Source organism: Mus pahari, chromosome 6 (assembly GCF_900095145.1).
Source record: "Mus pahari chromosome 6, PAHARI_EIJ_v1.1, whole genome shotgun sequence".
NCBI lineage: Eukaryota > Metazoa > Chordata > Mammalia > Rodentia > Muridae > Mus > Mus pahari.
In genome coordinates, this window is record NC_034595.1 from 90,499,564 (window position 1) to 90,520,032 (window position 20,469).

The 20,469-nt window shown below is 52.3% G+C and overlaps 1 protein-coding gene and 1 pseudogene across 2 annotated transcripts in view; one reads left to right on the forward strand and one right to left on the reverse strand.

Moving 5' to 3' along the window:
• The window catches only part of LOC115064259, a 63,613-nt pseudogene extending 51,481 nt beyond the window's left edge, over nt 1-12,132 (reverse strand).
• A 202-nt stretch (nt 12,133-12,334) lies between these two features.
• The window catches only part of Iffo2 (intermediate filament family orphan 2), a 46,738-nt gene continuing 38,603 nt past the window's right edge, over nt 12,335-20,469 (forward strand). For both annotated transcript variants that reach the window (XM_021200208.2, XM_029540189.1), the window contains exon 1: nt 12,335-13,251. In XM_021200208.2, coding sequence (XP_021055867.1) covers nt 12,602-13,251 — 650 coding nt within the window. In that variant the 5' untranslated portion in view covers nt 12,335-12,601. The remainder of the gene's footprint in view (nt 13,252-20,469) is intronic.

Sequence of the window (20,469 nt, forward strand, 5' to 3'; positions counted from 1 at the left end):
CTCCCCTCCTCTTCTCTTCTCTTTTCTTCCCCTTTCTCCTTTTCTCTTGGAGACAGTGTCTTGTGTAACTCAATGGCCTCCAATTCACCATGCAATCAAAGACCTTGACCTCCTCATCCTCCCGGGATCACAAGCACACACCATCACACCCAGTTTATTCTGTGCTAGGAATTGAGCCAAGGGCTTTGTGTACCAGACCGGCACTCCCTATAGCGAATGAGAACTCCCCAGACTCCTGCTGTGTTTTCTGCTAACATGAGGAGCTAATGAATGTGGCAGTGATATAATAAAACCTTGATGGTGTCTCTCACTCCCACGGTCAACCTCTCAAGGCAGCAGAAATCTTTTAAGTACTCTCTTTCCCCCAACATCCACTACCAGCATTCCTCCACCAAACCTTTGTTGTCCCGGTAAGAGCTAGCTCCCGTCATGGGACAGTTTGGGTCCAATCTCAAAGGACAACAGAGCCCCTCCACTGAGTAACAAGTTAATCTTTGGAGTGTACTTACAGAATTGGCATTTATTTAGATGTATCTACCAGGTTGCCTCTTTCCCACTAATTGCTCTGTCCCAGCATCTTATGTGATCTGTTGGGTTCACCACCACCACAGATGCATCTTACCAGGTCCCTTGGTGAAGGTTTGTTGGCATGTTAGAAACCACACACGGGTGAAGGTCAGAGGTCAACTTCCAAGAGTCAGGCCTCTCCTTCAATCGTGTTGGTCCTGGGGATCGAACTCGGGTTATTAGACTGGCTGCAAACACCTTTACCTGCTAGGGCTATATCTCTAGACCCCTAGGCATTGATTTTTTTAAAATTTCGACTTAGTTTCCATTCCCTGAGGTTCATGGTCCTATTATAGTTTCTTGCTGTGTGTTCGGTTTGATTTGTTGCCTTAATGTTTTAAACGGATGGTCACTTGAGGAGACATGCTGCCCTTCGGAGAACATTTTGCTGGGAAGTAAGAGAGATGAGCAGCATCATTCCTGGCGGAAGACGGTGTCCAATGTCCAGGGGCTGGACTGGCCTTGGGAAAGGGCCGAGTCCACTCATGGCAAAAGAAGAGGGCAGTATGTGGTCACACAGGGATGAGGAGGTAGTAGGTGTGAGCTGTCTCTTCCGGATACTTCTGTTTGTCCAGAGAATAGAAGGGAGGGCCTTAGTTGAGGCAAAGGAGGAGGACGAGGCTGTGAGTTGTGAGAGATTGATGGTGTTCCCTGGTCACTTTGGAGTGTAGAGGGTTTGGGAATCTAGAGGTCTTGCCTGCCTGCAGTAAGGCTCAGAGGAGACTTGGAGGCTGTGAGCCAGGACAGGAATCCCAGCGTGGCTGCAGCTTTCTAAACACAGGTCAGACCAGCTTGTTCCTCCTGTTCTAAACGCCTTTGTAAGACACCCCATGTCCTTGAGGATCCCAGCTTTCAGGGTCCCCAATTCTGCCCTTCCACCCACAGCCCAGAGCATACTTTGGCTCCTTCTATCTCTCTGACATGGCCCTGGCTGCTCCCTGGACCCGGAACAGGCATCTCACCCTGCCGCTCACACGGAGCTACCCTCAAGTTCTGCCTGTCTCACTTCTGAAGGCTCTTCTCACCTGTCACAGCGCCCATGTGATGTCAAAAGGCACTTCCATTCCTCCCCGTCCAGCAGGTGTGGGTTCATCAGCGCATCGTCTGTACCTGGTCCTCTCTGTACCCCAGCGTCATGCACCAAGCGGGAGCAGAGACAGGTCCTTCGAGAGGACTCTACAAGTGACTTCTAGACAGCTCGGCCAGGCCACCAGCTGTCATCCAGAGGTCTGATCATGGAGTCACTGGCCTGAGGGAAGGGATACAAACAGTAGCCAGGAAGCTGGCCAAGGATTTAGGTCAGGGGAAAGCAAACCACGTTCCTAGGAGGAGCTAAGAGGGAGAATGGCGTATCTGGATCATTGCATGCCTAGAGACCACCAGGAACTTCCAGGGTGGCTCTGTGCTGTGACCCAGGTATACATGCTGGCATGGTTGTTGGGTGGCACAGGCTTGTGGGAGAGGATGCAGGAAACTGTGAGGCAGGTCCTGGTGAGAATTCTCTGGGAATCTGAGGCTTCTTAGTTTCATTTCCTTTTACTATGTCAAAACATTCTGATAAAAGCCTCTTAAGAGAGAAGGGGGTTTTCTTCAGCTCACAACCCCAGGTCATAGTCCATCACTGCAGGGAGGTCAAGGCAGCAAGAGGTTGAAAATGCTGGTCACATCTCATCTGTGGTCAGGAACAGAGGAAGAATGAATGCACACATGTTTGTGCTCAGCTTCTCCCCCCCCCTCTCATACAGTCCAAGACCCAAGCCTAGGGAATGGTGTCACCCACTGTTAGGTTGGGTCTTTCCACATTAACTAACATAATCAATATAATTCCCCCCATAGACATGGCCCCTACATCAGCTATGATAGAAGCAGGCTGGAGCTGTAAACTGGCTGTGAACTTCTCAGTGAGCAGTCAAGATGAGCTCAGCGGAGGCAGACAGGCACCCTGAGGCTCAGAACTCAGAAATCCACCTGCCTCTGCCTCCCGAGTGCTGGGATTAAAGGCGTGTGCCACCACGCCCGGCTCAGACATCCTTTAACAACATCAAAAACCTAGTAATTACTATCACAGCGAGAGTGAGTCAAGGCCCCGAAAGGTCGGTCCCATAGGCCTGGTGGAGAAGAATGACTCTGTGTGACCTCAGCTGCCTCTTCCAGGTGGCTTCAGGAGGCTCATGTCACTCAGACCCAAGAGTCGGGCTGTGGGGAATTTTTAGGTCTCTCCTGAGAGAATGCTTATGGATACTTGCAACACCTTGGTGGCCTCATCTGAAAATGGGAGCAGTGACAGTCTATACACAGAAATACGGACTGAGCCGGAAAGCTCCTTCGTCTGGCTCCAGTGACTCACCCCTTACTGGAGGCTATCTCAGATCTTGACCCCGACAGAGTGACAGATGTCAGCCACTCCCTATCAGCAAGAAAGTTCCTGATGACGGGATTAGAGATTGGCTGCGGGAGACAGCATCTTAAACACATGTTTAAAACTTTTATTTTAGGTATATGAATATTTTGCTTATATATATATATACATATGTATCTATACATATATATATATGTACATATATATGTACGCATGCATGTGTGTATGTGTGTATGTATGTTTGTGTATGTAGTATGTATGTATGTATGTGTGTATGTATATATGTATGTATGTGTGTGTATGTATATATGTATGTATGTATGTATGTATGCATGTATGTATGCTGGAGGCCCTGGAACTGGAGTTACAGACAGTTGTGAACCACCGAGTGGATGCTGGGAAATGAACCTGGGTCCTCTGTAAGAATGCTAAGTATTTTAACTTTTGAGTCATCTTTCCAGCTCCATTACATGCATTTTAATGAATCACAGTAAAATTTTTACAAAAAGGTTTATGGGGTTTTGGGGGGTAGGATTTTGGCTACTACCCCCTCACGCCCCATTGCTGGGGCTTTGTCTGGCTTGGGCTTACACAGCTCCTGTGCATACTGAACCAATCTGGGTTTATCTGTGCAACTGCCCCGCTGGGTTCAGAAGAACACAATCTCCTTATTGGAAGGGACACGCGTTCCTGACACATGTTCCTTTGAAACTTTGGCTCTTTTTCCCTCCTACAATTTATTTAATTTTTACTCACTTTACATCTTGATCAGGCTTTTACAACCTCCCCACCTCTATCTTGTGCAATGGTCCTTGAGTTGTGGAAGGAGGAAGGGATGTAACATAAATGTCCCGTTTAAGGCTAAGCTTTCTTAGTCTCTTGCTCTCTACCCCATGGCCAGCTGTGAGTCCCTGTGTCAGTTACCATCCCCTGCAAAAAGAAACGTCTTTGTTGAGGGTTGAGACATGCAGTGACCTACGGATGTAACTGTAAGCCATCAGCAGCTGGCTTCTCCTGGGGCTTGGTTCCATGGCAGCAGTGTATCGAGGTTGCCCCTCCAGGCTGTCCTGAACCCCACATGGTAGGGATGAGCCGAGGCTTACGCTGCGATCTGATGTTGGACCTTTTGGTGGCTCGTTTTTTGAATCTGGCTGGTGGGTGGGGGCAGGTGTGGACTGAGGTTAGCCTCTGAAGTGTCTGCAGTTACAAAACTGCCATTGGGGAGGTCACCAGTCTGACTCAGGGACTTCTGGATGCTGAGTGATTTCCAAGTTTGTGCTGAGGACAGCAGGAGACCTATCTGTCATTGAGGCCTGGGTAAACTCAGGGCATTGCTCTTCTTCATGGCTCCGGCAGGGCTGGGACACACGAACAGGGTTTCTGATTCACCCTTTTCCAGTCACCTCCCCAAGGTGTCTCTGTGGCTAGGGGACATGGTTGCAGCAATATTAGTACCGAAAAGCTGCTAAGGCCTGCCTTGTATTGCTCTAAGGGCTATCCCTGAGGCATCGTACAACTGCCTGCAAATCCAGAGCCTGAGGGGGGTCAGCTGTGCTTGGTATCCTGCCTTCTATGGGGAAGAAAGGCAGCCTGGCCTGTGCAGCAGAAGGAAGAAGGGGCCAGCATAGTGAGGACAGTGCTGTCCCTTGTCTCCCACTCCTAGTGTCCCTCCAGGGAGCAGCCGAGTTCCCTGCCTCACTTCTCAGTACTCATGCAGTACCCGCCTCCACATTTGGACCTTTACTCTCTGAGTCCCTGGATGAAGGACCCTCTCCTTGTGTATGTAATATGTATGTATGTATGTATGTATGTATGTATGTATGTATGCATGTATGTGTGTGTATATGTATGTATGTGTGTATGTATGTATATATGTATTATGTATATATGTATTACCTAGCCTCTCTCTTCTCACCATCAGTTTCTTCATCTTTAAAATGGGCACGAGGGTTGGTCCTGTCCTTAAACTCCTGAGGAGAGAATGATGCCTGGCAGGTGCGGAGGGTGGCCAGACTGACTGCTGTTGGAATCCTTGTGAGCAAGGCACACTGAGGAGAGATGAGACAGCGCATGTAACAGACACGGGCTCAGCATCGATCTTTTCCACAGGCTGGCGTCCGTCTCTGCGGGCTATGCTGCTTTCAGATGATGTTAACACTGGGATGGGAAATGTCACCTCTCCTGAGAGGGCTGCAGGTTTCCTAGTAACCTGGTTGTGACTCTGGTGCCACCTCCCAGAGGCAGTACAGTGTCAGCTCAACCCCTGAGGTGGCATTGTGTTCCTATTCTGCTTCGGGTTGCTTTAATTGTGTGTATGTGTGTGTGTGTGTGTGTGTGTGTGTACGTGTACATGTTCTTGGGTGTGAGCACATGTATGTGCATGCACCCACACTGTAGGGTGTCTTCCTTGATTCTTCATATTATTAATATTGTCATCATCATCATCATTTGGTAAATGTTTTAATTTTGCTTTTATCTTACTTGTGGGAGTGTTTCACCTGTGTTTATGTCTGGGTACCACGTGTGTGCCTGTTCTCACAGAGGCCAGAAGAGGGGGTCCGATTCCCTGGGACTGGAGTTCCAGATGGTCGTAGGCTTCCTTGTAGGTGCTAGAAACTGAACCTTGATCCTCTGTAAGTACAGCAAATGCCTTTAACCTCTGGTTTATCTCTCTAGCCCCTTCATCTTAATTTCTGATGCAGGGTCTCTCAGTGACTCAGAAGCTCGTCAAGCCTGGCCAGTGCTACCCTGGTTGCATGTGTTGCTGCAGTGCCTGGCTTTGATGCGAGTGATGGGGTTCTCGTGTTGTGTGACAGACCCTTCATCAGTGGAGTCAGACCCTCAGCCCCAATTCCTACTTCATCGGTGGGGAAACTGGGGCTCCAAGAGCCCTGGTATTCTTCCCCCCAACCCCCAAGGGGAAAACCACCTCGTTGAAGCACTGGTCTTCAAGCGAGTTATCACACAGCAAAGAGAAAGACGTGTGTCCTCCAGTCAGGACTTCGGGCTGTTAGGAAGAATCTGGAAAAGGGATGGACAAGGCTGGGATTTCGAGCTGGCTTCACCTTCCCAAGGAAACTGTGGATCACATGGAGGTGTGAAAGACAAGGGAGGCGTTATGCCAATGGATACACAACAGAGATTTGGCTGAGCCTAGAGGAGCAGGGAGAGAAACTGTCTTCCATCAGCGCTCTCACACACCGCTGGCGGGGTGTAGAATCAAATGGCGGGGTTAGAATGCTGTCTGCCAGTGTCTGTTAGCATTAACCTTGCTTGGGTCCACTACTGCAGTGATCCACTTCCCGGGGCTGTCTCCAAGATGGACATGTACCCAAGTTCACCAAAGGTGTCTTTGAGACAGTCTGTAGCAGCTCCCAGCACTCAAAATCTAAAGAACAGCCCACGTGCCTATGGGCAGCAGGGTGCGTGAGTCCACCCTGGCGTGTCTATACCATGTGACACCACACAGCCGAGGAACCAAACGCTACTGCGTACACACTGTGTGGGCAGATCCCACGTGCAGGCTGAGAGAAACAAGCTGAGCACATCACGTACGTGAAATTCTAGAGTGGCCTGGAAAGGAATCAAGGGTGAGAAAAGTCCTCACATCTCGGGAACGGGAGACAGACAGAGAACAAGAAGGTGCCCGCCGCTGTGTGAGATGTGGTTCGGGGAATAAATGCACATTTATAAATTCACTGAGCTGTACACTTAGTACCTGCGCATTCACCAAATGTAAGTTAGGCTTCTGGGCAGAGTCAAAATAGGAAGCAAGACAGGCTCCAAAGAATAGAGGTTATGAAAAGCAGGAGCCAGCCAGAAAGGTTAGGAACTGAGTCCTAGAGAAGGGGTAACCTGTGGAATGGTCCAGCATCGGGAGAACACGGTCCAGCATCGGGGGAACAAGGTCCAGCATCAGGAGAACACAATAGGCTTCTGATTCGTTGATGACACCACCATTGCTTTGCTGCCTCTTCTTCTTCACCTCCTCCTCCTCTTCCTTCTTCTGTTTTGTTTGTTTGTTTTGTTTTGTTTTGTATGTTTGTTTTTGAGACAAGGTTTCTCTGTGTAGCCCTGGCTGTCCGGAACTCACTCTGTAGACCAGGCTGGCCTCGAACTCAGAGATCCACCTGCCTCTGCCTCCCAAGTGCTGGGATTAAAGGCGTGTGCCACCACTGCCCAGCTCATCCCTTTTTTTCTCTGTGCCTCTTCTTACTCATTTGAAGGTTACTGAAAACACAACTCATTCCTTTACCCTTTAATGATATTATGGGAGGGGCTGTTGAGATGGCTTAGCCAGGAAAGGAGCTTGCCACTAAGCCTAATGTCCTGAGTTCCATCACTGGGACCTACATTGCAGAAGGAGAGAATTGACACCTACAGTTGTCCTCTGACCGCCACATGCATGCAGCGGTGCATGAACTCACACTTCCTGCCCCTATTCACACTACATAAAAAAATGTAGAAAAGAAAAGGAAGGTGTTATAAGAAGGGATGTAGTCAGAGCAGGAGGGGCTGGCAGGGAGGTTGGGACTCCATTCAAAGCTGAGCTGTTCTGTGCACTGTGTCCTTGGCTAAGTCCGTCCCTCCTGTGGGTCTTGCTTCTCCATCTTTGGAACTGTCTTTGATAGGTAATGTTTTCGTGAGAAATGGGGGTGGGGAGCAAGTGTACCCCTGTGCGAATGAGCATTCATGACATGGACAAGGCCATGTTAAGGACATCAATGCTCCAGGCCCTCAGGAATGACAAGGCCTTGCCCTGGTTCACAGTTGACCTTAGATGCTGTTATTGACCACCTCCTCCTCAGGAATGACTGCATCCCGAGGATGCTGTCTACAGAGACCCCCCACTGACAGTAGCTAACAGCTCTCCACCCTTTCTGCCATCTGTCTATAATAAGCACTCTGAGTTTCAGATGCTGTAACTCCATCTGAGCCCATGACCCACCGGATCGTAGCTTTCCTGTCTGTGTGTCTGTGGGTCTGCAGTTTCTCCATTCCCCGTCATCTGAATGAGGTTAGTCCTGTGGAAGTCAGGGACAGTGGCTGATTGCAGGGTCCTCAAGTCCTATGGTCCTCCATGGAGTGATCCAAGATGGCCTGCTGTGGGCCAGGCACAGAGTTCACCACTGCCCAGGACAAGATAGGAAGAATGCTGGCACAGGACAATTAGCACATCACAGCAACCCTATAAGTTGTCACCACCGCACTTTACAGAAGGGAGAGCTGAGGCATAGGGGTGATGAATAACTTAACCAAGATCACACTGTTAATCATCTGTGGTGCCTGTTCCCAACCGTACTGTAGAACAGACAGTAGCACCCGAGTTAGCATCTTCCATTGGGAAGCATTGGGAAGGTGCCTGAAGCCACGTGGCGGGGGGGGGGGAGTCCCTCAAGACTGCTGACCAAGATCAACCCTGGCAGGGCAGCTAGCAGCGTCCTGACTTTAGTGAGAACCACACCCTTTTCTAGGAAGGTGAACTCACCCAGGATAATTGTGGAGTGAACAGACAGCTGAAGCCGTGTGTAGCCTGGAGGTCCCAGGAAAGATGAGGTTCATGCAACGTGCCGCTGAGCCCAGATGAGCTCAGCTCACCCTTTCTGCCAAGAATTTTTTTTTTTTTTTGGTTGCTCGTGTCGTTATTGTTTCTTGGAGGGAGGGAGCTCTGGGGGCATCTGAAGAACGGAGCCTCTGCAAGTCAGGGATACGTTTTCATCTGGCACTGTGAGGACGCATGGCCACTCCCTCCCCTTGGTGCCATGATGGTTTGCTGCACTCTTTCATGCCACTGGAGAAGAACATTCTAATCATAGAATGTTCTAGAAATCGAAGCCTGGAGGGATGAGAGGCAATCGGCTAAATTTAGCCACCAGAGGGGGTGCTGGGTAGAGATGTAGGAGCTGCATCCCAGTGCATGATGGGCTTTCCCTGTTTGCTTACGCCAAGCAACCCCAAACCAAGTGCAGAATGACGGTAACACAGGCAGCCATTGCTATCAGGATGACCAGGAACTGTGGCTTCGGAAGCATCTGGCTCCACGGGGGCTGCAGCGTGGGACAGCTGATCTTGGGTTTGGGCACTGAATGTCTTCATCAGGAAAACCCCCATGTTCTAGGCAAACTAGAAGGCTGTGGGTCCCCTGTCTGGTGGGCTATTAGGCACAAAGAGCAGGAGACATGTGGCTCATTGCCCGTCATCCCAGCTCTGTAGTTTGTAGACACTGGGATGGCCATGTTAGAGTCCTTCAATTTTGAATACGATTTCTGTGGTCTTCTTCAGATCCGGCCTCTACTGAGCAATCTCCTCCTTCACACTCAGGAGCACCCCCTCAGCACCCTCCTCAGCTTCCGCTCGAGGACTGTGCCCAGGCAGGAGTCCATCTGGGGTCGTGGGATGTCTGAGCTCCTCTGGGCTCAGGACAGAGCTGTCCCTGTCCAGGAGGGCTTCAGATCCCCTTAGGGCGACTTGGCAGGACAGAGCTTTTCTGGAAAAGCCTGTACGGAGCTAATTTGGAGGTATGGCTCCTTAACCTCTTCTGTGCCAGGGGCTTCTCAGACATCTGGTGAACATGATAGCCCATGCTGAGTATGATTTATGGGAGTGCAGCATGAGGGCTACAGCTGATGGTGCATATCTCTAATTCCAGCATTTCAGATGCAGAACAGATAGATCTCTGGGAGTTCAAGGCTAGCCTGGTCTATATCTAGAGTTCCAGGACAGTCAGGTCTACAAAGAGAGACCCTGCTGTGTCAACAAACAAACAAAAGGATTCATTTTGATGTAGCTGTTGGAAGAGTGCTTGCCTAACCTGCACAGGGCATTGATGCATAAGCAATGTCTGATGTCCTATGCCTGTAATCTCAGCATTTGGGCGATGAGGCTGGAAGATCACAAGTCCAAGGATAGCCTGGGCTACATGATACCCTGTCTTGAAATGAACAAGTAAAAAGTATATATATGCATTCAGACAAAATTCATGCAATGAAAACAGTTTAAAATGCAAGTCATCAAAGTATTTAAAAAGCAAGTTTGCAGCATCCTGATACATACACTTCTTTGTTAGCACATTAAATAATGGGGCTTGGGAGATGGCTCAGTGGGTAAAGCCCTTGATGCTGAGCCCTTGATGAGGTCCTGAGTTCAGATCCCCAGGACTCATATAAGACTGAATTCCGTGGGAAGCATCTGTAGTTCAAGTGTTCCTATAACAAGATAGGAGGGGACGGGAGAATCACAGAACCTCCAGGGCCAGCTTGTCTGGCATACGGAGTATCTAACAAGAGGTCCTACTTCAGGTAAGGTGGAAGGTGAGGACTGAGGTCATGGCACACACACACACACACACACACACAAGCAATTAAAAAAAAAAAAAGACTAAAGGCTGAGAGTAGGGCTTATTGTGTAGTCCTGAGTTCCATCCCAAGCACTAACACCAGGTAAACAGATATAGCAGTAAGCCCTATGTGACTCTTAGAATGTTGATAGCTTAGGTCTCAGGAGAGTTACAGCAACTATCATGATATGGGAATATCTAGGGGCGACAGAATCGCAAAGACTTCATTCAGAATCAAAGGACTTATTGACTAGCATTCAAAGTCCAGCGACCATAAGGGTGGAAAGTGGGTCCACCCCGGTGTCTCAGCCCCTCTCAAAATTCTATTCTCAGTCCAGGCAGGAGCCCAAGAGCCACAGCTTCAAGGCAAAGCGTTCTTGGTTCTTTAGGGTGGATAATGACAGCATCAAAGACTACGTGATCTAAAAGTTAAGAGAGGGACCAGGTAGGCTTGGGTTCTAGGGAGAAAGATCACCAGAAGGGAATGCCGGAGCGCAGAGCTAAGTCCACTTGGCAGGGAGTGAGGGAACGCGACATGACCAAACCTGAAACCCAGCAGTAACCTCACAACACAGCACCACCCCAGAACACCACCCAGAGCACCACACTCTTTCTCCTCTGTCACAAAGAACACCAAGGCTTTGTCCTGTGAGACAGGGTACCTGCCCACAAGCTTACACACAAGCAGACAAGACGGATACATAAGTTAGTGACGAGACAATGGCGGTGAGAGAGAGAGAGAGAGAAAAGAAAAAAGATGTGGCCGGTAGAACATACCACATATCTGGTTAAGAGCTGACGGTGTAAGCCACAGGCATTCAAGGTGGGGTCCTTCCCTAGAAAGTTTGTGGTGAGGACCAAAGGCCAGCAGCTTGGAAGGCTGGGGAGAGCGCGCTTTGAGGTGGTGGTACGGCTCAGGTCTCAGCAACCCTCTCTGTAAAACGAGGATAATATTTAAGTAGGTGCCTACTGTGTGCTAATGCTTGCAGTGGGTGCAGGAGACCCTTGGAGATTGCAGGAAACACTGGTTTTAGGGTGGTAGGTGTGAAGGATAGATGGCTGAAAGGATGGAGGATAGACGGGTCCAAATAGGTATCCTCCAAATAGGTGGTACTCCATACTGAAGCAAGGCATTCGGGAGAAATGATGGATAGACAGACTCTCAGCTCTGGGCTCAGCTACAGCGCTGACTGTGACAATGTGGTGATAGGTGACAGGAGGTGATTAGCCAGGGTTGTGAGGACAAGCGTGTTGGGAGGCTCATTGCTTTCTCTTCCCCAGCTTATCTCACATCCCCGCTTCTGGGTTTGCCATGGACTAGCGGGTTCAAAGGCTACAAGAAGCCCTGGTCCTGCCTGGTAGGGGACAGGAAGGCAACCCTGGCCTCCGAGGGCTGGAGTAAGGGAGCTGGTTTTCATGCATCTTCGCACACTATGGTTGCCAGACCTCTGCAGGCCACAGTCGCCGGGAAGCATGAGAATCTGGGACAGGGAAATTTGGGGCACGGAGGGAGGGCAGGCAGGTAGTCAAGCCCGCCTGGCAGACTTGGTAGTGGAGGGCTCCCCAGGCTGTCCACCTTTTCAAGAGGCTGCAATGCCCGGCTCTGCCGCGTTCCCGGGTGCAGTTTCGCATTCAGACTGCATTAGATTATGTGAACCCCGCTAGGCCTGCAGCGCCTCACGCAGGCGAGGGTTTTCTGGGTCGCTGCTGGGCGGAGCCTGAGCTGTAGCCGAAAGGCGCCTCGCAGACGAGTGGCGCAGCTTGTGGGTGGGCGGAGTCCAAGGCCCGTGGGGCGTGGCCAGGGCTGGAGGCCTAGGAGCGGAGTCTCAGCGGGTGAAATCGCTGCAAAGGATGGAGGGGCGTGGCCCATGTCCGCAGAGGGCGGTCCAGGCAAGGGGGCTAGGCCTTCGCCTATAGAGGGCGGGTCGGGCAGGGGCGTGGCCTAGGCCTGCAAAGAGCGGCTAGGCAGGGGGTGTGGTCTGTGTCTGCAGAGGGCGGGCTCTGGAGGCGTGGTCTGTGCCTGCAGAGGGCGGGGCTCGCCGCAGAGGGGGCAGCGCCGGCTGAGAGTCCTCTGCGAGCCGCTGCTGCGGCCGGTCCACAGCAGCTCTGACAGTCGCGGCGCAGGCACCGGACCCCTCACCAGCCCCACGCAGCCACCGCGACCTCCAGCTCGTCCCACCATCTCTCCCGACGCTGCGGAGCCGCATCTGGCACCTAATACCACCCCGGCCGCGCTGGAGCCCGCGCCCGCCCTGGCCCGGCCGCGCCGGGATCCCGGCCCCGAGCTGGAGCCGCATCTGGAGCCACGGGCCCGGGGCCCTGAGCCACGTAGCCGGCGCATGGTCAACTCGCTGCTGTTCGGAGAGATGGCCTTGGCCTTCGGCTGCCCGCCGGGGGGCGGCGGCTGCGCAGGCGGCGGCGGTGGTGGCGGGGCCGGGCCGGGGCCCTCGCCAGTAACGGCGGCGCTGCGGGACGATCTGGGCTCCAACATCCACCTCCTCAAGGGGCTCAACGTGCGTTTCCGCTGCTTCTTGGCCAAGGTGCACGAGTTGGAGCGGCGCAACCGGCTCCTGGAGAAACAGCTGGAGCAGCAGCAGAGCGAGCGGGATCGGCGGCTGCGCTACAAGACCTTCTCCCGCGAGCAGGCCGTGCAGACCGGGCCCGAGCTGCTGCGGCCGCCGGCTGCGGGAAGCGGGCAGGCCATCGGCGCGGCCACCGGCGTCAACGCCAACGCGGTGGCCCTGGGCGGCCTGCCCCCCGGCGGCGGCTCGCACCCGCAGCACTACGGTCGCCTGCCCGGGACCATCTGGAGCTACACGCAGGTGCGACGCACGGGAGGCGGCGGCGTGGAGACAGTGCAGGGCCCCGGCGTGTCGTGGGTACACCCGGACGGCGTAGGCGTGCAGATCGACACCATCACGCCAGAGATCCGCGCTCTCTACAACGTGCTGGCCAAGGTGAAGCGCGAGCGTGACGAGTACAAACGGAGGTGAGTGGACGCGCCCCTCCTCCGCCGCTCTCACGACCGGCAGCAGGGCCTAGCATATGGGCTGTGAACTGCGGGAGGACTAGGTCATCTAAATCCTCCAGCGAGCGCAGGGAGCGCGGGATACCTGGGCGCCGACCCCTGGGGCCAGGCACATTGTTTCCCAGGGACGTAATAACCAGCGGACTTGTGGTGATCTCATTTTGTCCACATGACAGTGCGGTGTGAGGCAGCCTTGTCCCCATACTGCAGATGAGGAAACTGAGGCGAAGAGGTACCAAGTGCCTTGCTCAAGGCAGCTTGGCTAATCCGCGGTGAAAGTCAAGACTTGATCCTTTGATGGGAGTCATGGCTGGTGTGTCTCCTAGCCTAGGTATTCCCGAAGATGTTGGTAGTAGATTCTCTTTCCCATAGAAAAAAGATCTCATTGTCATTTTTTTTTTTTTGTCCTTGAATTTAATGAGTTCACGTGTGAAGATAGATGGATCTGTCCCTAGGGCCCCTGGGTCGCCTATCTTGTTCCAGGTCTATAAGGCCCAGATCTCTGGGCTGCAGAATCAGAATCTGGCCTTTCAGAAATTCATCTTCTTCATACTCTCCCAAGTCTCATGGTTTATTGGATAGGTCCCATGAATTCAGCCTAAGGAATCACCCCCTAAGAAAGAGATACTCACGGGTTAGAATATTGGGTGGACCCAGATCATGGGGTCCTGCTGGAGGTCAGGGGCCGACTGCCTGCAAGATGACCAGTGTATTCCTTGCAGTTCAGATTTCCTGGCTGCAATACTGACATGCTTTCTGCCCACAGCCTGCTTGACAGTAGTGTCTACTCAGCTTTCTGACAGGAGGAGGGGAAGGGTCTGTGGGTAGGTCTCAGGTCTGTGGGGGGAGGGGCCCTCTGATCTCAGGCTCCAATCTCAGACAAGTGTAATTCTGGTTTTGTTGTCCTTACTTATGAGGGAGTGGGGCCATTCCTTTCAATCCTAAACTCTCCCTGGAAGCTGGGCCTGGGCCTTCGCTCTTACCCTCTACTGAAGGCTACTGTCCCGGGAAGAAATCAGGTACTAGCTCCCATCTCCTGCAAGGGAGATTGTTAGCCACTTGGAACCCTTTTTTGCTCCTCAGGGAAATCTGGACTGTAAGAAGGAGCAGCCAGTACTCCAGGGAGAGTGGGATGAAGCCCCTGCTGGATGATGGCATAAAGTCATCAAGTAGACATTCTTACCTGTGAAACCAGGGAGTAGTGATGCCTGGAGCCCCCAGCGCTCGTGCAGGCCCTGGATTGCTGGGGGAGTGCTTTTATTTTATTTTTTTCCCTGGCTTTGGGAATGTCCCGTGCCATTCCTAGGGAGGCCACCCTCTGCCCTTGGTGGTCATCCCCGTCAGGGTGTACTAAGGAAAGAGACGCTTGCTTTGGATGGTGAAACTCAAGGAGGAGGAGGAGGGTTGGCCCTCCTATCTGCCACCCTGACAGTGTAGTCATGACCAAGGCTTGCGCCGCGTTTGTTTAATTTTGGCCCTGGCTACTAAGGTGATAGAAAGTCTGAGCCCAGGCTTCAAGAGGGATGGATTGTCATTGAGCAATGAGCCGTTCAGGTTGCACCCAGGGTGTGGGCTGTGATGTCAGCTTCTGGCACTGTCCTGGAATGAGCCGGCCCTGCTGAGACAGGTGGGGTGCGGGCATCTCTCTTCCCGCCTTTCTGGGAGGTTCCTGGACACCTTCCTTCCTTCTCTGAAGTTGCTTCAAAGCTTTGGATTTTTCCAAAGCCAGCATTCTGCCTTGCTCGGGCCTCGGTTTCCCCACCTGTAAAGCGAGGTGGTTTGGACAGCAGCTGTGTTCCTTGAAGCTTTCTTAATGATACTTTAGAAAAAACTCCTTGGGTGATTAGTACAAAATAAAACAAGGGCCCTCGAGATGGCTCAGCAGGTAAAGGTGCTTGCCGCCAAGCCTGAGGACCACAGTTCTATTCCCGGGACCCACACGGGGATAGCTTGCTCCTACAACTCATTCTCTGACCTCCACATATTTGTAGTGGCGTGAATGCACACGCAACACACATGCACACACATACATAAATGTAATAAAAAAAACCCAAACATCCCAATACATCAAAATGCTAGTCCAGTCATGAAAGTGCTCTTGCTTTTATACATTGATGTTGATGCACCTGATCCCACCAGCATGCTAATTTTGAAATAGTTGGCTTCCGGTTAAAGCCTCGTTCTCTGGAGACTGTCGCGTGCTGACCGAGCAGGCTGCTTATTCAGTTGCCCGCCCACCCGAGTGTGACAAGAGACTTTTGATTTTCTGCTAATGGTCTCATCAGTTACATTCACTGAACCTAGGACAAGTTAATTTATGTATTCAAGTATTAATACATACAGAAGAACATTCTGTTCTCACTAGGCCCTACAAGTTTTGTTTCTGGAAGAAAACTTAAAAAAAAAAAAAAAAAAGGTTAAAAAGAAAATCTCTGGGCTACATGATATGAGAGGGGCTGCGGAGGCTTGTCAGCAGATGACACTCCATGATAGAGTATTTACTTACCTGGCATGCAGACGGGATATTGGGTTGCAGTAAGTAACTATATCTGAGCTGCCAGCCTACCTCCGGTTCTTTGACTCCTAAGAGGTCACAGTTCAAGAAATGAGACCAAGGTGTTTAGCTGCCCAGTCCCTCGAGTACCAAAGGGATCATGGCTTCCTGGAGTGTCTAGTGTGGAGCCCTGCATTGAGCACTGGAGAGGTCCTGGCTGGAGAGGGAAGGGTTCCAGGGTTCTCACATCCATCCACAGCACCTCAGCTCAGCGGCTCCTGCGTGCTTCACTATGTGGTAAGCTGGCTGTATAGCCAGGTCTAGAGGCTGCAGGTGTCTGTGGTTCCACCTCACGACTTGTTCCTAGCCACGTGCACCTGTAGTTTTCTGGTTTCGCTGAGGGTAGAATCGGTCCATCTTAAAGCAGTTTTAAAGTATAGCAGTGGTTTTTAGAAAATGTAGAGCAATGTACCCATCTCCAGGGTCTGCTTTTAAAACACTCCCATCCAGCCCCAAATTCCTTCCTATCTGTTTGCAAACAGCTCCCCTCTGGAACAGTCCCCTCCCGTGTCTCTGCCCATCTGATTTTTCTGGATGATTCAGAGGCTGGATCCCATGATCCAAGGCCTTCTGTACCTGACTTCTTTACACAGGCCGTGTTTTAGGTGATGTGTTGTGCTTGTGTATATATGTAGAACATCCCTCCTTATTGCTCAATCACACATACAGATGGCTATGTTTGTCTGTTTCTTCACCTTACATAGTCTTGTGTTCCAAGTTTTATGTCACCCGAGCGTTGTCTGACGTGGTCTACCATCAGGAACACCCGGCTGGTTCTTTGCGCACACCACCCAGAGCAGAGCTTCTGGCCCCAGCGTGCCCCCGCCCTGGCTCTGCTCACCGCTTCTTTGGTTTCTCTTTGGCCCAACCTGCTCTTTACCGCGTGGGAAGTGTGGTCACCGAGGCTGTATGGAGGGCAAAGTTGTGAAGCGTTGATCTGGAAACCAAAACAAACATTGCTGACTGTCACCACCCAGTCCACCAAGATCTCTTGTTCTGAGTTTGCCAGTCGGGGGCTTTCCCCCGGGAGAATCCTGTCAAAATATCTGAACTTTAAATACATGCCTTTTCTGAATTAATCTCCAAGGGACCTGGACTCCCTTGGGGGATCCCTGGGTCTGTGTCATGGCTTATCTTTTTGCCTTTTCAGATGACTTTGTGCTTTCTATAGGTTCTGGGCATCTCCACTTTGGGTGGCTAGAGTCTATACCATGACGTGTTCCCATGATAGCCTCCTCGTTCATTTATTGGAGAAGGAGGGTGGGTCACTTTATGGTCATCAAGCAAAAGTTTTATGTAGGTCCCACTGGCTGTTGTGGGGAAGTTGTCCCTGTTGTTCCAGGAAGCGACAATTACCGGGGCAGGCAACCATGCAGGGTAACTTTCTAGTGTCCCAGGTTCAAAGCCTCGAGCCTGTAGGCCCTCTGATTACAGTCTGGCTGGCTTTCTACCCTTGCTGTGGGTAGACAGGCAGAGTTTAAGTGCTCCTGGCTGGCTTAGTCCTTGGTGTTTGGGGCGGTGGAGGGCTGTCAGAGCATCTGAGGGAATCTTGTGGTCTTTTATCTTGGTGGGCCCTTCAGATCCCCTGAACCCATCATAAGGTGCCTCATGGGTGAGTCTGGGGACAGTGGGGAGCTGAGCCCCAGATATTTGATCCAGGCCAACCACAGGCTCTTTCTTCCATGATTCTAAAGGATAATCTGTGTAGAAACAGGTTTGCTATTGATAAAAGAAATCACCAATTCAGCTGAGGTAGAGAAACTGAGGCCTGGGGTGGGGGTGGGGGTGGGGGGCTGCCATCCACAGCTGGCTTTGGGAAGCCCTTCTAACTGACACTGTTCTCATCCTATCTCTGACGTGATGCCCACATCTGCCTCCAGCGGGGCCTTCTCAAAGTCTTTCCACCTTCTCCTGCTGCTGTGCTCAGAGTCTTTTTAAAAAGCTCATTCCTAGGACAGACAGGAGGGGCTTCTGTCACAGCTATTTCTGACTGTGAGACGGAAGGGGCTGAGCTCCCGGCTAAAATGGAGGGCTCTGAAAGGGGATGTTAAGTGGGCAGCTGGAGTGTCCCTGACTTTTCCAACACGCCCCAGGGAGGCCCCCCAGCAGGTGGGTACTGGTCGCTTAGTGCTCTGAACTCCAAAGACTGTCCCAGAAGATTGTCCCCAGGCCTCTGGTACTTTTTACGTTTCTGAAGCTTCCAAGAATAGGGTCCTTTAATAATAGGGGTTTTCATTTCTCAGCGAGGCGCCCTAGGATGATGAGAAAGTGTTCAAATCCTGACTCTGCCGTTCTGTCTGACCATGGGAGAATCTCTTGGCCTCTCTGGGCCTGCCCCTCTGTGCAGAGGGGTGCTGGGGAAGAATAGTTTCGTTCTTCGGTGAAGGCCCCCACAGCCCGGGAAGGTCTGAGGATCTTTATCGTAGCCCACAGAGTCTGTTCCCTTAATTTATAGGGCCCTCTGGGCACAGCCCTGGGCTGCCCAACAAATCCATTTCAGGACACATTGCCTCTGTCTGTGTCCCATGGAAGGCGCCAGAGACTGTGCTGGGGGTGGGGGGGAGCCTGGCCTCCCCTTTGTCCTGCCGAAGGGCAGTTTGGCCATTCTGGGAGTGATTTGTGCCTCCGGAACTCTAGATCCCCACACCAGCCCTTTGTCTTAAAGGAATCCACACCCATACCCCCTCCTTCTAGGACCTTAGTTCACTGGAGAACGGGGTTACTGAGTCTCCTGGCCAGCTAGGCATCTCCCTGGGGGACAGCTTTGGGAAGGCCTCTCAGAGCCAGAGGGAGGGGAGGGAGGGAGGGAGGTCCCAGAAAAGAAGGAAAACCAGGGGACAGCTGACTCTGAAGATTCCTTCCTTCCCGGAGGAATGCAGGCGAGGCTTTCCGCCGCCAGGGCCCCACCGGATGCATGCCTCCCCACCCCCACCCTACCCCCACCCCCAGCCGCTGTGCACAGCCACATGTATCCGTGCACAAAATGCACTCGCACATGCTTACAAGCACCTGGTCTCTGGCTTTGGGTCTGCAGCTTGAATCTCCACACGTGTCCTGTCATGTCGCTGCTGAAGGACACAGAAGGGGAGAGCAGACTCTCTTGCACGCATCCTTTGCTGCATACTCTCTTGCACACATCCTTTGCTGCAACTGGACTCCGTGGCTTCCAGCAGAACTGATCACAGCCCCGCTGGAGGGTGGGACTTTGTGGTCCCCTCATTGTTGACATTGAGGACATGATGCCAGACTGGCATCCTGTGTAGTTTTGTGTCACAGATGGCTGGAGTCCTGAGACAGGACTACCTACCCTTGGCTCCCCCTGTGCTCAGTAGTAAATGTGTGAGCCCATAGAGTTCCTGAGGCTGCACTTCCTCCCACCCTGTCGCCCCCACACTCTAAACTCTAACAGGCCGGGATGCGTCTGCTCCCCAGTGCTCGGGAGCTCCTCTGCTCCCAGCTTCCTTCAGTGTTCACAGTGCTCAGTCAGACCGACCAAAGTCCACACTGAATAAATATTTGTGCAGCCTGGGAGGACTGCAAGTCTGGCTGCTGGCTGCTACTAGGCACCCAGGAGACAGAGAGGTCAGGTGGCACAGACTGGGCATCTAGGGATCTGGCATCCTGGGAGGAAGGATCGGCATCTGGAGTTAGAAGGCCCGGCTTCAGTCCCGACATAGCAATTCTGTGAGCTGGCACGATGCCCAGGCCTAGCACAATAGTGAAAAGCTGTGCGAGCCTGGGCAAGGTGCTGCCTCTCCCAGTCTCAGTTTCCCCATCAATAGGATGGGAAGGCAGCTCATTGTGGTGCCACACGTCTACACGTCTGTCAGCCCAGTGCTAGGGAGGCTGAGGCAGGAGGATCTCCAGGTGTTTGAGGACAGCATGGGCTATATTGTGGGTTCTAGAACAGCCAGGACTACGACGACGACGTAAGCTTGTTTCAAAAAGCCAGAATCAATCAGTTGGATCAAGCTCTGTACCAGGATGTGGGGGGGAGCCAGTGGGCTCACATGGCTACAGAAAGGGTATACTATACCTGAGGTAAAGAGCTATGTGGAGAGAGTTTGCAGGGTGGTGTGGGGACTGGACTGGCTCTGTGCTGGCTGAGCACTGCCTGCATGCTTGGGAACTGGGCAGTAGTTTAGGGGTTGTACATACTTCTGGGTACACCATCCTGCGAGGTTTAGGGAAGGTCTGAGACCAGGTGGGAGGCTCGACTGGTGAGCATTTGTTTAGCCATGTCAGGGGAGCACCTCCTGTCCATGTCATGGGAGCGCCTCCTGTCCATGTCAGGGGAGCACCTCCTGTCCATGTCATGGGAGAACCTCCTGTCCATGTCAGGGGAGCACCTTCCTGTCCATGTCAGGGGAGCATCTTCCTGTCTGTGTCAGGGGAGCACCTCCTGTCCATGTCAGGGGAGCACCTTCCTGTCTGTGTCAGGGGAGCACCTCCTGTCCGTGTCAGGGGAGCACCTTCCTGTCTGTGTCAGGGGAGCACCTCCTGTCCGTGTCATGGGAGCGCCTCCTGTCCATGTCAGGGGAGCACCTCCTGTCCATGTCAGGGGAGCACCTTCCTGTCTGTGTCAGGGGAGCACCTTCCTGTCTATGTCAGGGGAGCACCTCCTG